Source organism: Balaenoptera musculus, chromosome 9, assembly GCF_009873245.2.
Source record: "Balaenoptera musculus isolate JJ_BM4_2016_0621 chromosome 9, mBalMus1.pri.v3, whole genome shotgun sequence".
NCBI lineage: Eukaryota > Metazoa > Chordata > Mammalia > Artiodactyla > Balaenopteridae > Balaenoptera > Balaenoptera musculus.
Genome location: NC_045793.1, coordinates 88136883 through 88152541, shown reverse-complemented (window position 1 = coordinate 88152541; position 15659 = coordinate 88136883). Strand labels below are relative to the sequence as shown.

General features: G+C 37.9%; 1 protein-coding gene across 3 annotated transcripts in view; it reads left to right on the top strand.

Moving 5' to 3' along the window:
• The window catches only part of RELN (reelin), a 531612-nt gene that overhangs the window by 304862 nt on the left and 211091 nt on the right, over positions 1-15659 (top strand). For all 3 annotated transcript variants that reach the window (XM_036863169.1, XM_036863168.1, XM_036863166.1), the window contains exons 9-10: positions 566-662; positions 3720-3960. In XM_036863169.1, the coding sequence (XP_036719064.1) occupies positions 566-662; positions 3720-3960 (338 nt within the window). The remainder of the gene's footprint in view (positions 1-565; positions 663-3719; positions 3961-15659) is intronic.

The window sequence follows — 15659 nt, the reverse complement described above, 5'->3', positions numbered from 1 at the left end:
AATGGGACATAATGTCTGTCTTTTAAATCTTTAATGTTGGGCTGCAGTAGAATAATATCAATCATATCTCTAATAGTTCTCATTCATTTAGTACTTGAATTTACTTTACAGTATTTTAGTTTCTCACATACTGCCTCATCATTTAAATAACACACAAACAGAAGAAGAATGCTATTTTTATTCTTCATACAACTGAATGACTTACATGCCATTAAATGCAATCATTATTGATATTATCTTATAAGATCCATATTAATCATTCTATAATATTTAGATATTTCTTGGCATAAAACTGAACGCTTACATTGTAATTTAATTTAGAAGCTCATGTATTTCTAAAGAGACCTGAAATTTACCTTTTTTACCTTTTTTCAACTCTTAAAATTATTTATCAAATAATGTTTATCAGAACAGATTACAAGAAATTTTAGCAGAGTTAGAAGAATGGGGAAATGATCAGATAACTATCTAAGTGGTTAGAAAATTATCTAGCGTATTTATCAGGAAGGATAATATGTAATTACACTGTATTAACTTTGAAATTTATTGTTATTGCTATTTACAGGTTCAGGTTCATGTCGCTTTAGTTATTCAGACCCTTGCATCATTGTGTCATATGCCAAGAATAATACTGTGGACTGGATTCAGCTTGAGAAAATTAGGTTTGTTATCATTTAAAGTATCTTCATAAATTTTGACGTAGGCGGATTTCTGCTTCTCTGTTTACCTTCATTCTACCACTGACTTTATTCCTCATGGTTAAAAGTACTCTGGTTGTTAATTATGTTGAATTACATTGATGCACATATTATTACCTGCTCTATTTGAAGAAGGTATTGTTAAAAGTGTCATTTTCCATTCAATACTTACCACTGTCAGTAGTAGCTATAACAAACTATTTATTTTTGGTAAAAGTACGTTTGAGATAGTAACCTTTCTGATGGAATTCTCCACAAAATAACAGCACCACCCATCTCTTTAGGTGGCCTGGCTGTGGCCTGGTTTATAGGCCTAGGAATATATCAGATTACCACCTAAATTCCTTCCAGTCTGTGATGATAATGAGTTAATAGCCTCTTGGATCTAATCTCTAGTTCTGTCATTTTCCTTCTAACTTCCCTAAGGCCAGTTCTAAAATTCTATTATCATAATTGTGATGCGACTTGTAATCATTTATTACATTTTCTTTATTTAAAAAAAAAATCCCTTCATAAGAAAATTAGGTTGATGCTTAAAGAGGGAGAAGCTCATTCAGGTTGAAAATATTTGATTAAATTTAGCAAAACTCAAACTATGTTAACTATTTCTGTGTAGTTTAAATCATAAAATAAAATTCAAAATGGGTGCTTAATTTCAGGTATGGTGAGGTATTTAAAGGAAAAAATACCTTGAAATTTTATTAAGTGGTTATTCTGATCAGTTTAGTTCTTAAATTAGCATGACTCACGTAGAACATTTTCCATCAGTTCTGTGACAGTTTTCTTTTTTCTCACACTATTTTCCTTACCATTTTTCCATATTGAAAGAATTGTGATTTGTTTGGGGGAGAAGAATAAATATTAGGTTCTTAGTCTTTAATATTAAACCAATCTGTCCAAAGTTTCTAGTAGTATTTCAAATAAAAATAAAAGTCTCACACGTTCAAGCTCTAGTCTAACCAAAAACTGAGAAAATGATTCTAACTCATGGATTTTAATAGATTGTCTCCCTCTGTGGCAGGATAAGATATTATTTATAGATACCTGGTACAAGCCAAGCTCTGACATGCTGTGCCAGTTACCAATTTTATAACAGAGCATTTTGCTCTTCCTTCTAATTTCTAGTAGTTATTATGAAAATGCATTCATATTAAATACTGATTTATATAAATGGCTTTGAGCAAAGCAGCATAAGTATTGGAAGTTTTACTCATGCCTCCATTTTTTTCTCTAATAGTTATTATATACCATAGTTTAGATAAATTGTAGTGCGTTTCTTGCTGAAAAACAGCTACATGCTTTTGATATGACAAATAGTGAGTGTACACATTTAATTACAAGATATAAAGATCACACTCAGCTGATTCCATTTATTTTTCACTAAATGAGACTTTCAATTTTAGTCCAGGCACCAAACTATCACACTCATTTAATGCAAATTTACCATTATTGATCAGAGTGGACATATTTTCAATCACTTCCTAAAACTAAAATGTAGCATCTTCATTAGTTTAAATTCTTTTTGAAGTTAAAAACATAGTCATCATTAAATATTTTAAAGGAAAGGGGAATTGATTACCCCCAAAGGTGAGGTACACCATTCATAACCTACACAGACAATTCTACGGATTTATATGTGCTTCATTGGTGAGTGAAAAATATGGCTTTTCTCTAGTCCTTTCAAAACTGATTTATAGTAAGCCCTGGGTACTACTAGTTTGTATTTTAGTACTACTTTTAATCTTGGCTAAAGCCATCATTTTTACTGTAGCAGGTTTCTACTTTGGTAGAATAAAATGTTTAGTAAAAATATTATATAGCAAAAGGACCTAGATGTAACAGATGTAATATAAAAATCATGTTAAATTATATCATGTTTTTAAAGACCGGTCTGCATGGAATTCTAAAGAATTCTAAATGAGAGCATTTAATTCTCATGGCAAATCTGACATTTTCAAAACAAAAATGTATCTGGTTACTAGAAATTAACTATTACATAAAGACTGATTATGAAACATATAGCATACAATGATCTCTAATAAATGCAAAATTTCAAAGTAAGAATTAAAATTAAGATAATTTTATAGTTTTTCTCCTTTTTTTCTTCTCAGTATCATAAAAAATATATGGTTTTTTTTTAATTTATTTTTTTTAAGCGCTTTTATTTAATTAATTTATTTATTTTGGCCTCGCAGCATGTGGGATCTTAGTTCACCGACCAGGGATCAAACATGTGCCCCCTTCAATGGAGGTGCAGAGTCTTAACCACTGGACCACCAGGGAAGTCCCAAGTGTATGGTTTTAGATTGAGTGTCTACCATTCACAAAAAACTGTGCTGGATACACTTTGATTTTTTACAGGAGCCATGGCAGTGGTGTACCATTTTCTCTTCAATTATCCCTTTACTGGCTTGCCTGAATATGCTTACTGCCTGCTTTGTGTTAAACGTAAAGCTCGTTAAGACATTTAATATTTAAACTTTCATCACTCAATACGAACATCTTAATAATCAGCATGTATTAAAAGATTTAAGGGGGGCTTCCCTGGTGGCGCAGTGGTTGAGAATCTGCCTGCTAATGCAGGGCACACGGGTTCGAGCCCTGGTCTGGGAAGATCCCACATGCCGTGGAGCGGCTGGGCCCGTGAGCCACAGCTACTGAGCCTGCGCGTCTGGAGCCTGTGCTCCGCAACAAGAGAGGCCGCGATAGTGAGAGGCCCGCGCACCGTGATCAAGAGTGGTCCCGCTTGCCACAACTAGAGAAAGCCCTTGCACAGAAACGAAGACCCAACACAGCCATAAAAAAAAATAAATAAATTAAAAAAAAAAACTAATTTGCTAAAAAAAAAAAAAAAAAAAAAAGTTTTAAGGGGTATGGGATTGTAAGTATTTAACCTGTAATGTGTACAGTATTTTTAAGATAAGAAAACCACAGTCTTAATTAAGAAACAAAAAGGATCTATAAGAAAAGTAAAGTGGACACTGTTGAACTTTATTGTGACACCAATTCTCATCTCTCCAGGGCCCCTTCCAATGTCAGCACAATCATCCATATCCTCTACCTTCCTGAAGACGCCAAAGGGGAGAACGTCCAGTTTCAGTGGAAACAGGAAAATCTCCGAGTAGGTGAAGTATATGAAGCCTGCTGGGCTTTAGATAACGTCCTGGTCATCAACTCAGCTCACAGACAAGTTGTTTTAGAAGATAATCTGGATCCAATAGACACGGGCAACTGGCTTTTCTTCCCAGGAGCTACAGTGAAGGTTTGATCTCTCTTTTGTTCCTTCTCCTCTCCTCTAAAACCTAAAGCTCAGTAAACCAAATTGTACAAAGATAACAGTTTTACTAAAGCCACTATTAAAAGAATAGGTCATATTACTTTACCCTCCCTTGTAAGCATGGAAAATCATTCATTTATTCATCCCTTTAACAAGTATTTTTGAGAATCCATGGTGCCATGTACTGGGCTGAACCTAGAGAATATAACCACAAAAAGGCAGATATGTCTCTTCCCTTCACTGGCTGTCAGTTTAGTGGGGGAGTTAGACATGTCAACATGCATGTGCAAAATAGCATCATTGTTGATTTGCTGGGAAAGTTTAGAGTGCTGTGGAAATACAACATACAGTACCAAATCCAGACCTGAGGGATTAAGAAGACTATCCAAGAGAATAGGGATCCAAGCAGAGAATGAAGGGTAATTTCAAATTGGCCAGGAGGGAGGAATAGCGTTTCTAGAATCATAAATCACATACATAAAGGCTGTAAGGTGATAGCACAAAGCAGAGGCCTTGGACAATGTTCCAAATAGTTGTCTAACAGATTTTGAGTTGAGACTTGTGATAAAGTCTGAAGATATGGCCAGTGATGAAACCTTAAAGGTCTTGAAAGCTGCTGTAGAGTTTGAACTTTATCCTGAAGTTGATAGGGAGTCGCTGAAGTACTCTGAATAAGAGTCAGATAATTAGATCTGAGTTTTGAAATATCCCTTCGAGGATGGAGGACAGAATGGAAGGGAAAGAGTGCATACAGTAAAACCAAATAGAAGGCTGCAAACAGTAGTCCAATGGGCGATCACATTGAACAGAAGTAGGGGAGAGATGATGGGAAAATATGGATGGATTCAGAGATTTGTAGGAGGAAATGGAGAAGACTGGGGACTGACTGAGACGATGATGGAGCAGGAGGCGTCAAGGACAAGGTTTGGGCATCGTTGTTTCAGCAACGATGCCATTTGTTGAAACAGGAAACAGGAAGAGGAACAGGATTACAGGAGCTGAATTCACCTTGGACATGTTGATTTTGATAATCCTGGGGGCAGGCAAGAAGAAACATCTGGTGGGAGGTTAGATGTATGGATCAGAAACTCAGAGGAAGATCCAAAATTGGCAATTATCAACCTTTTGAATGAGAATTGAAATCTTGGCTTGTCTGTCCAGAGAGTGTGTAGAGTAAGAAATTGTGCCTAGGCAATATTTTAAAATACCATTAGACCCTCAACTGGACTCTCTCTAGTTTCCAGTATATACAAATAAAATACAGATGCAGATTGGAGAATTTTTTAAAATGTGACTCACTGGTAAAAAAAAAGTCCTGTGCTGCATGGGGGTGAGGTCACAGGAGGAGTCCCAAGCAGAATGTAAAGATCTAAGATGCTCATCTCCTTTTAATAATTTATTTGAATTCTAGAAACATGGTTCAAAATGGTTCCAGATTATTTAGAAAACCTTCACCTCTTTAGGAAACTCCCCTGACACAATAACTTGTTGCTTAACAAATCAAACTCTAGATGTTTTGTTTTAAGTTGATGAAATTACACCAATTGACTAGCATTAGGAACAGGCATCATCTTTGCTCAGCATGAGAAAACACCCATTAAACCTTATGGAAATTTGTTTTGACTAAGACTGTAAAACTTTGGTTCCTTTAAAGAGAGTCCATGGATGCCCTTCATATGGGTATGGAAAAGAACCTTTGTAAGGATATCCCATGTCATATCCCACTACTACTTGATTAAGAGAAGTATTTCTGTTGTCACTGTTCAACATTGGCAAGAAGAAACCCAGGAAACACATGGAGACCTCAGGGCCTGGGATTCACATCCTTTTCCCGTGATAATCATTGGTGATTATTTGGTCTCAGTTCCCTTTACTATATAAATGTACTTTTTATGCCTTGTTTTGTAAGTCATCATTATACTAATCTAATTAGCTTTTTGGTGCCTTAATGCACTGTACTTTGGTACCACCCATGATAAAAATGCATGAAGTGTGGTTTTGCTTCATAGTAATGGTTACTTAAATTACAACTTTGTGTGGAGTATACTTTTGCTTTGTGGTCTCTCATCTTACTCATAAGCTTACTAATCACACGTTTGAGACTTGCCTAGTTACCTAGACCTACTAAGAAAAAAGTCATTGTAGTAATGATTTATACCAGGGTCTTTGGCTATCAAGTAGAAGCTTTTCTCTGATGTTTCTTTTATTTTTAATTAATTTATTTATTTGGCTGCATCGGGTCTTAGTTGCAGCATGCAGGATCTTTCGTTGTGGCAGGAGGGCTCTTCGTTGCAACGCATAGGTTTCTCTCTAGTTGTGGCATGTGGGCTCAGTAGTTGTGGCTCACAGGCTCTCTAGTTGTGGCACACAGGCTCTAGAGCGTGCAGGCTCAGTAGTTGTGGCACGCAGGCTTAGTTGCCCCACGGCATGTGGGATCTTAGTTCCCCGACCAGGGATCGAACCCGCATCCTCTGCATTGGAAGGTGGATTCTTAACCACTGGGCCACCAGGGAAGTCCCGCTGATATTTCTTTTTAAAATTTCAAATAAGTGCAATGATAAAATCTAAGAGTTTGTCATTTTAACTCATTTGCATGACCGACCTTTTGCTTTTTGCCTCAAACATCTAAGCATGAAAAAATTGCTTTTGCCAAGTGATTTGGAGTTCTAGAAATAAAAACTGTTCATTTAAATTGTATGCAATTTCTCCACCAAATATTGTTCCTTTACTGGGTGGCCTCTGAGATGAAAACCGAATACAACCAATTAGAAAGCATATCTCGGTGTTCCTATTGATCATAGGACATGTTTTGAACATTGCTTTATTTTGGACTTTTTAGTTTTGAGGGTAATGTTTGTTTGTTCAACCTGTACGTTATCTTTTCTATATTCATTAAAACTCTCCAAGATGTTTACATCTTAACTAAATCGAAGATCGAGTCTAACAGCAATCAAGAAAGTGTGCGTCATTACAAAGTAGAGTTTATTCCAGGAAAAGTGTCCAAGCACAGATAGGATACTCTTTGGTTAAATAATAATAGCTACTTTTTTTTTTAATTGCTCTGAACGTGAACAATTTCCTCATTTATTTATTTATTTATTTGGCTGCATTGGATCTTCATTGCTGCACGTGGGCTTTCTCTAGTTGCGGCGAGCGAATGAAGAGAGCGGTGGCTACTCTTTGTTGCAGTGTGCGGGCTTCTCATTGCAGTGGCTTCTCTTGTTGCAGAGCATGGGCTCTAGGCACGCAGGCTCAGTAGTTGTGGCTCGCGGGCTCTAGAGCACAGGCTCAGTAGTTGTGGCGCACGGGCTTAGTTGCTCCGCGGCATGTGGGATCTTCCCAGATCAGGGATCGAACCCGTGTCCCCTGCATTGGCAGGCAGATTCTTAACCACTGTGCCACCTGGGAAGTCCCAACAGCTACTTTTTATCGTTCACTTATTATTCTAGGGACTTGCTATTCCAGATGTGCGTGTGAGATTATATATGTATAATCTCATATAGTTGGTCTTTATAAACCTATAAAAATGTGCTCTATTAGCCCCATTTTACAGATTTGGAAAGTGGACATGGAGGTGTTGAGTAACTTGTCCAGAATGCCCCTTTTCCAGTGGCAGAGCCAGGGTTCAAATACAGGAATCCAACTTCAGAACTCTTGCTCTCAGCTCCACATAACTTTGCTCTTACAAGTAGTAAATATAAACTGACATGCTCCCTATTGGTCCTGTGTTTCTTCCCATCATCTATTTGTTAATTTATTTGCCTATTTTCTTCACCATCACTCTCTGGCTCTAGGCTGAAAGATTCTTGTTTTTCTTGTATTTCTTGATCTTGCCCCAGCTTTATTCCATTTGTACTATATATTCCTTTCTCTGGGTGACAGATTTTGATACATCAGAATTTAGTAAGTTCAGACCAAGCACTGGTTGCTTCCTTTTCTTCCACACTACAACAGCTGATTTTATTTTCACAATCATAGTTACTGGTCCACCACTGCTGACCTAAAGTGAACTTAAGGAGAAAGGAGTATTAAAATGTTTTCCATATGGAGGTAGGAGGCATTTGCAGTAACCTATAGGGAAGGTGAAATAGAGTGAGAGCAGGGGGACACTAAAGAAAGAGAAATCAACAGTCTCATGGTAGCAGACTTCCTGTGACGAGGATGTTGGAGCCAAGGATCATACAAAGGGATGCCACTGACAAAAAATGACACGGTCATTCCTTAAAAGAAATTACATCATGCACCCTCCATACTCAAGACCTTTGATGGCTTCCTGTGTAGGCCTAGAGGAGACAAGCCAAACTCCCTAGCTTGTAATTCAAGGTCATTTCCAATCTCGGCCCAGCCTAACTTTTCATCCTCATCTCCTGCTCCCCTGTGCGCCAGCCTCACAAATACAACACAGAATTTCACACTCCCACCCCTTTAGACATGCTTTTCCACCTTTCTTTTTTCTATGCCTGGTCATTCCCCAGCATCCTTCAGGGCCCAGTTCAAATGTCATTGTCTGGGTGAAGTTTTGCATAGTTAACGTCTGGCTCCTCTCTGTGCTGCTATAACCATGAGGTTGAATAAGCAGGACTTGAGGTTGGAGACTGGCTACAAAAAAACATTCTTTCTCCCTCACTAGTGACCATTCACATTCACTCAGACAGCTTTTTTAATCTCTATCCTTTTTGCACAAACCTAAGGCAGGTCCCAAGACTACTGATAGACCAAAAAAGCAATCAATCACTTTAGTCCCCGGTCTCCGTTCCATAACAAATACCACACAGTTCACCGTAATAATGCAAACTCTAAGCTTCGCCCATAGCTTCTCTCCTCCAGCTTAGGTCTGCTGAGTAGGAATAGAGATGGAGGTCAGCTCCTTCTCCCTCCTCACTAACCGCCATGAGTTTTAGCCTCTGAACCACCCGGGGCTGGGTCAGGAGGCAGGAGAAGAATCAAGAGGCAGACGCTGTAAGCTGGAATTATTGATCCTTTGGTCTGGCAAGTGATCAAAGCTGGCTCTCTCTTGGTTCTACCAAAAAGCTCTTTGAAAATGCACCTACTTTTCACCAGAACTGGCGATTTCTCACCTGTAGCTCCCCAATGCATCTCTCAGGTCATGTCTACTTCTACTCCTAGCCACTGGGCCTCTGACTCATGACCTCAGCCTCTTTCTTCTAAGGGTCCTTGCCCCTCCAGGAAGACCTTGGGGGCAGGATCTTAGACAAACCAGACTGCCTCTTGTGTGCATGGGCCCAGTTCTAGTCTATGGTAAACATTCACCTTGAATCCATCATTGGGAGAAGAGAAGTTAATTACTTTGAAGTGCAGCCCTCTTGTTACCCAGCTACCTGCCAGGCAGCCCCAGGCACTAGTCTAAGCCCTTACAGCATTCCTTCCAAGGGGTGTTCCTGAAGTCCTGAGCACCAGGCTTGAGGCAAGGGGAAGGTACCCTCCTCCCCTGACAAGGGCATGGGTGTGACCCACAGTTCACCAACAACCCTCTCTAAAAGAATCATCTCTCTGCTTTCCAGCTACCTACATACTTCAGCTTCAAGTTTGTGTGCTCTCAATTTGAGTAAGTGGCTAAGCCATTTTACCGCCTCTTTTGCTAAGTCCTTATAGTTGGTCCATCACCTCTCTTTGGAATGTGGAGCAGTTGCTACCTATTTTCTTGGCACCTTAACCAAATCCAACACTAACCTAGTTCCATTTCAACATTCTGTTATGCCGTAAATATACATCTATGAGAGTGTTTACAACATTGCTTTGTAGTTATGTTTCTGTCTCCCTGGGTAGTGTGTTAGCTTCTTAAGCTCAGGAACTGTTTCTACCATTTTTGAATCTCCAGTATTGGTACATGATACATTGTGCTAGTTGAACGAATGAAAAGCTGAAAAAATATCAAGATCTAGTTTGTGGGGAAAGAAAATAAATTTTATATTCAGTGATGACATGCAGGCAGCTAAAAATATTGTGAATGGGACTGGATATAGCACAACTGTTAAGAAAATGGGCTTAACTGGGTTCAAATCTTGATTTCACAGTTTATTAGCCACGTGGTCTTGGGCAAGTTATTTAACCTCTTGGTTCCTTGGTGTCCTCACCTTTAACAGGGATAGTAATAGTATCCATCTCCTGTTGTGATAATTAAATAAGAAGATACATGTAAAACCCTTAGAACAGTGCCTGGCATATATAAAGGGCTAAATAAGTATGTGTCCTCTTCATTGAAAACTTTAAGAACAAATCAACTCTACAGGGAAGTGAATATGGAGAAAAATATGTAAAAGGCAAAGGATTGAGCTGATATCTCCAATGGGGGGGGGATAGGATAGAAAAAATACAGAACTCACAAATTATGTCATCCTTATATATCATTAAAATAATATCAAAATCAAATGCAGTGAATTGATTAGGTTGGACACAAATATTGCCCATAGATGTAACTTTGGCAATCAAAATAAGAAATAGTTTCCACTGGAATTAAGTTGAAATGGCATTCATGTAATTATAATATTAATAGTAGTTTTCTTTATTAACAACAAGTGATTTTTTTAAGTGCTGCTGTTCATAAAATAAGGTAATAGAGAGTAGTGAGCATGTAAACTGTCCAGTTGATGTTGAAAATAATGTTTGAGAGTGGCAGGTCAAATAGGAAAGATAAAAATGAGTCACTGGCATTCATAGTACATATTTCTCCTTATCTTCTTTAGATTTTTTTTTCAATTTCTTTGGTACTATTTAATTCATTTCATCTGAGCCTGTCCTTGTTTATCTCAAGTAGGGCAGAACGATAGAAGACCAAATGGAGTCATTAACTTAAGGAGTTATGTGATCTGGAGAACTGCAATTATAGGTCACCAGTTTAAATCTGCCCTGGGCTGGTAGAAGGCCATTACCATCTGTTGGCTCTTTAGTAATTAATATGAAGTAGATGTCTAACAGTATTGGCTTTTAATGTAGAACCCGACCTTATGTTTGTTGCACTTTTTTATTTGGATTGGTAAGCTGAAGAGGACTGTAAGAGGTTACAGAATTAATATGTTCTTCCTCAACAGCCATCTGTGTTCCTCCTCCATTCTCTTCACAAGTTCATGGCCTTGCCTGACTCAGCTTCCAGTGTTTTTCCAGAGAACCTGCCTATGTGGAAGAAAAGGGACACCACGTTCTTATCGTGCTTCTAATTACCATCATAATCTTTTTATTTCCCATGAATCCCTAAGCAGCCCTCTGTTCACAACCAAATAGGTGGGGCTCTAGATGCCAATAAATCTAGTACTGCAAGTCAGAAAGCTAGCCAGAGCACCAGCCTCATTAGCAATCTCCACAGTAAGTCCATTGTGGACTCAGCAAGGCAAGGAGCCTGAACCCACTTGATAGTGAAACACCTGTCTTAATTATTAGTTACGATGGTATTTCCTTCTTTTGCAGAATATTGCATCCTTTTTTAAAATTACTTTTGTGTACAATTTCTAAACTAATCAAGAATTATTTGTGTCAGTTGTTTCTATTCTAAAGATACAGAATATACTCTGTTAGTCCATCATTTGCAGTTGCTAGAATTGGCTGCTGCTGCCACAGCTGCCATCCCCTGACAGCCCCGCTCTCTATCAGATGGCTGTGGGTGTTTTGCCGCATTTAATAGTGGGAGGCACGTTCTTCCTGCCTGAAATGGGGGAATGATTAATCTCAGGGCAACTTCTGGTGCTCCAACTCTTTGCAAATGGTCTTGGTTTTGTCATCAAGTTTTAAGGGAAATGAATGTTTTGGCCCCTTCCACTTAAGACGTATAGAATCAAGAATCAATGTTTCCCCTTGGGTAGGATTCTCATATCCATCTCCATTGAGTAGCATGGATACTGGATAATAAATAATAATAATAACAACCATAATTATAAGTAGTAGTAGCAGCAGCAGCAGTAGTAATGGTGGCATTTCATGAATCATCTGTAGGTGCCAGCACTATGAGGAAGGCCTTATCCTCCAAGTTTTATATCTATGGTAGGTGAACATTGCATGTCTATAAAGACCCTGAGTACTTAGTGCTTAATTGTCCTTAGTCATTCTTAAAACATCTGGACAAATCCATCAAAGTCATCTCTTCCCAACTCCTCAAAAACACATCCTGCAATCTGAAAATGTCCTTAATTTCAAGTTCAAAGAAAAACACTAAATGTAAGATTTTTAAAGGGTCAGCCTGGAGCTGCTACAGCTACCTGCTTTCTGTAACTCACCCTTAGAGAGAAGAGCTGCAAAGGTCAGGAAAGTACTCAGAGGAGAACCCAGGAACAAATGATTTGGAAAGAGCTATGAGCAGATTTTTTGCTTTGTTTTTTCTTTTTTCTTCATCTTTTAATATTACCCAATGAAGCAGAATTTCCAGATGGATCAATATGCCATGGAGGTAAATATTGGTCAAGCAGCTGCTTCATTTTGTTTGTTTGTTCACTCCCATCTTTGGTGGCAGCCAAAATTTGTATTTTGAAAGCATGAATCATCCACAACTCCTTGATATCTGTATGTGTGTGAGAGAGAGAGAGAAAGAGAGAGAGCACACTTTGCTCACTCACTGTTAATAAATGTTTATATCTGCTCAGCTAGCCTGGTTACCCTCAGCTTGCAAAGGCATAAATCACTGGCTTCTGTCAACTCTGGAATTGACCCACAGATTAAGTGCACATCACTAGGAGATATGTGCTGTTCCTCGTATTTTTTATTTTTAAGAAATCTTCCCACTCTGATTGCTGTGCCTGCACCTGCTAATCTTTTTCTGTTTATTACCCTAGTTCATTGTATGGATAGCAAAGAATTCCAGATTACTCCTTTTACACTTTTATGTCAACTTGTGTTGAGAAGTAAATCAGTACGAAATGTCACAGATTCTGTTGTGAAAGTTTGTCCTTTAGAATAGGCTGCGCTCAAATGTATTTAAAAGAAATTTTCTTAAAAAGTAAATTATGAAATTTTCCAGATGTGTGCCAAGGATTGGGAGTAACTAAGTATACAGAATTCAGAAGTATTTCTACTTCCAGTTAGACTGCTGCCTCTCTCCTCCATTTACTGTTGATAAATATCCAATCATAGTGTCAATTTTCCTAGTTGAACAAACACCGAAAGGCCCTAATGAAGACAACAGCCATCAGGTGAATGAACAACCCATTAAGGAGAAGAATTAAGTCAGAGCAAGAGAGTCTATTAATTTTCTTATAGCTCTTGTACATTATGCATTTGCCAAATTCCTTGTCCCAGTGGACACTAGGCAGATCTCCAGTCCTGGATAAAAATTGGAGCTTTCATTCTGGAATTCTGCTGTCACCTGTCTAATACTATTGTCACAAATTGTTGAGTCATTAATGGAGAATAAAGGTTATAATATCCAAATTATGAAAAAAATGTTAATTTATTTGTCTGAAAATGTAGTCTTAACACAAGTCGAGGCTAGTGAAAAAAGTCAAAGACAAATGGTGAAAGGGATGATCACATTCAAAGCAGAATTTATTTTTAAATGTGCTTTTTGGGAATATAATCCCCTGGCAGAGCAGTATCTGCCTACTATAATGCTTAACTTGTCTTTCATGAATTGGGCACCCCAGAGAACGGTTTCAGAAATCCATTCCGTGATTTTCTTTTTTTAGAATGTAAGGACAAACAGGAGGAAATCAGATGTGCTTTCCAGAAATGTGCTTTGCAAATCGCTGTACTGGAAACTATCTGGTCTGTAACTTGAGGGATTTGAGTACCGGCTTTCTAATGAGGATAAACCTGAACTCAGTAAGACTTGTGGCGAGACCATGTTCCCACGTCTTTTTCCATTAAGAATCAGAATGTTACCTATGATTTTCTGGCCGGATTCCAGCTTGGTTAATTGCATGCTGTCTCTGTAAATTCCCTTTGCTTGGGATGTTTTTCACTTTGGATTGCATTGCTCTTATTGTCATGTTTCCCCCAAGAGGTGGGTACATGATATTGTAGAATGAGCCAGAATATATTTTAAGCTAATAAGAGTACTTTGGGGATGAAGGGTTAAACGTAAGTAGTGTGCTTTTCACAGTTTCCCCCCAATAAGGCCTATTTATACAGTAATTAATGTGGAATAGCATTAGTGAAACATGGAATTGAGCCAAATCACCATGACAAGAGTGGCAGTAACACAGAAACAAATAATTTCGATAAATTCTACTAAAAATAACCATTCAAACAAATCCCCAGAGCGTCTTTGACTATGCACCCTTTTCTTGTTTGTTTATGGTCTGAAGCTGACACATTTAATCACTAATTAAGTTAATATGTTATTCAATGTGAAATTTATTTTATTCTGTCTGAACATCCAAAACATAGTAACATTACCCATCATCTTTGTACTTAGCACAGCACATAGCCCAATTATTTGCATAGTGGCACTCATTAAGGTAAGGGTTTTTAAATAAATGAATGAAGATAGGGGACGAAAGAAGGAAGGGAATTTACTGATTTCGTAAGATTCATCAGTCTTTAGAATACGCATGTTACTTACACTATCTCATCTAATCCTCACAATTGCCCCATTTCACAGATGAAAATATAGAGGCTCAGAGAGGTTAAGTGGCTTCTCCAAGATCAAACAGCTTTGATTTTCAAAGCCAGCTATGTTGTATTTTAAAGCCCCAGCCCTTTTGTTCCTCACTATCTTGCAGCCTCCCACATTGCGCCTGGCATTCTTGGCCTTAATTTGAGGAGGCCAGTCTGAAAACTTCAGACTCTGTGAAAGTTAAGTTGATCCCTACAGACAAGGTTAACAACTGCCCTATGGAATTTTACATTGTTATTCTTTCTCTTATTACTCCAATTCAAATCTGTCACTATTGCCATTTTAGAGTTGTCATAACTATTGCCAAATAATTACACACTTGTTACAAAATATACCATGAATTGAATCTTTATGAATCGTAGTACAAAGTGGTTCAAATGCTTAATCAATCCATAAAATAATGAGAAAGAAACACTCTTTAAGCTCCCTAAAATTCGCTCACTGTGGTTGAATCTATTGTGTTGACTAGAGAAAATGCACTTCAGCCCTCCTGCACCTGGACTGTGTTCATAGCCAAGTTTTCAGTTTTTTAACTGGCATTAAATTACCTAGAAATTGAATGTGTGGAAAATGACAGAAATTCATTTTGCCTCATGAGAGAAATCATTCTCTTCCTATTTTTTTTTATAAGCATGAAAGTCTGTACCATTAAAGACCATTGAACCAGGATGTAGGAAATATATATATTTCTATATGATAATAGCTATAGCATGGTGAAAGGCTTAGGAAACACAATGATTTGTAGGCTGTAGGTCAGTCCATTTCTAGTCACTCAGTCATACATCCCAGTTTAATCCAGAAACTCCTATACCCATATATTTTATTTCCAGCCAGACAGTGGCTAATTTACGGCTCTGCCAACAATGCCATTTTAATTAATTTTATTCATCTTATTTCTCTTTCCTCTGCTCCTCATATCTCAGCTGTTATGCGTTGCCTAGATTTTAATTTAAAAACCTCTCCTCTCTAAGGAGCAATCTGAAGTGGCAAAAATAATCACTTAAAATATTACAGTCATTAAAAAATTGGCTGTGGTGGAAGCCGTGCATTTTCAATTTTCCTACAAATGATGTTTTAGCTCCTTTTAAAGTGCGCTTTGTATCTGAATTGTCTGCCACCAGCCAGC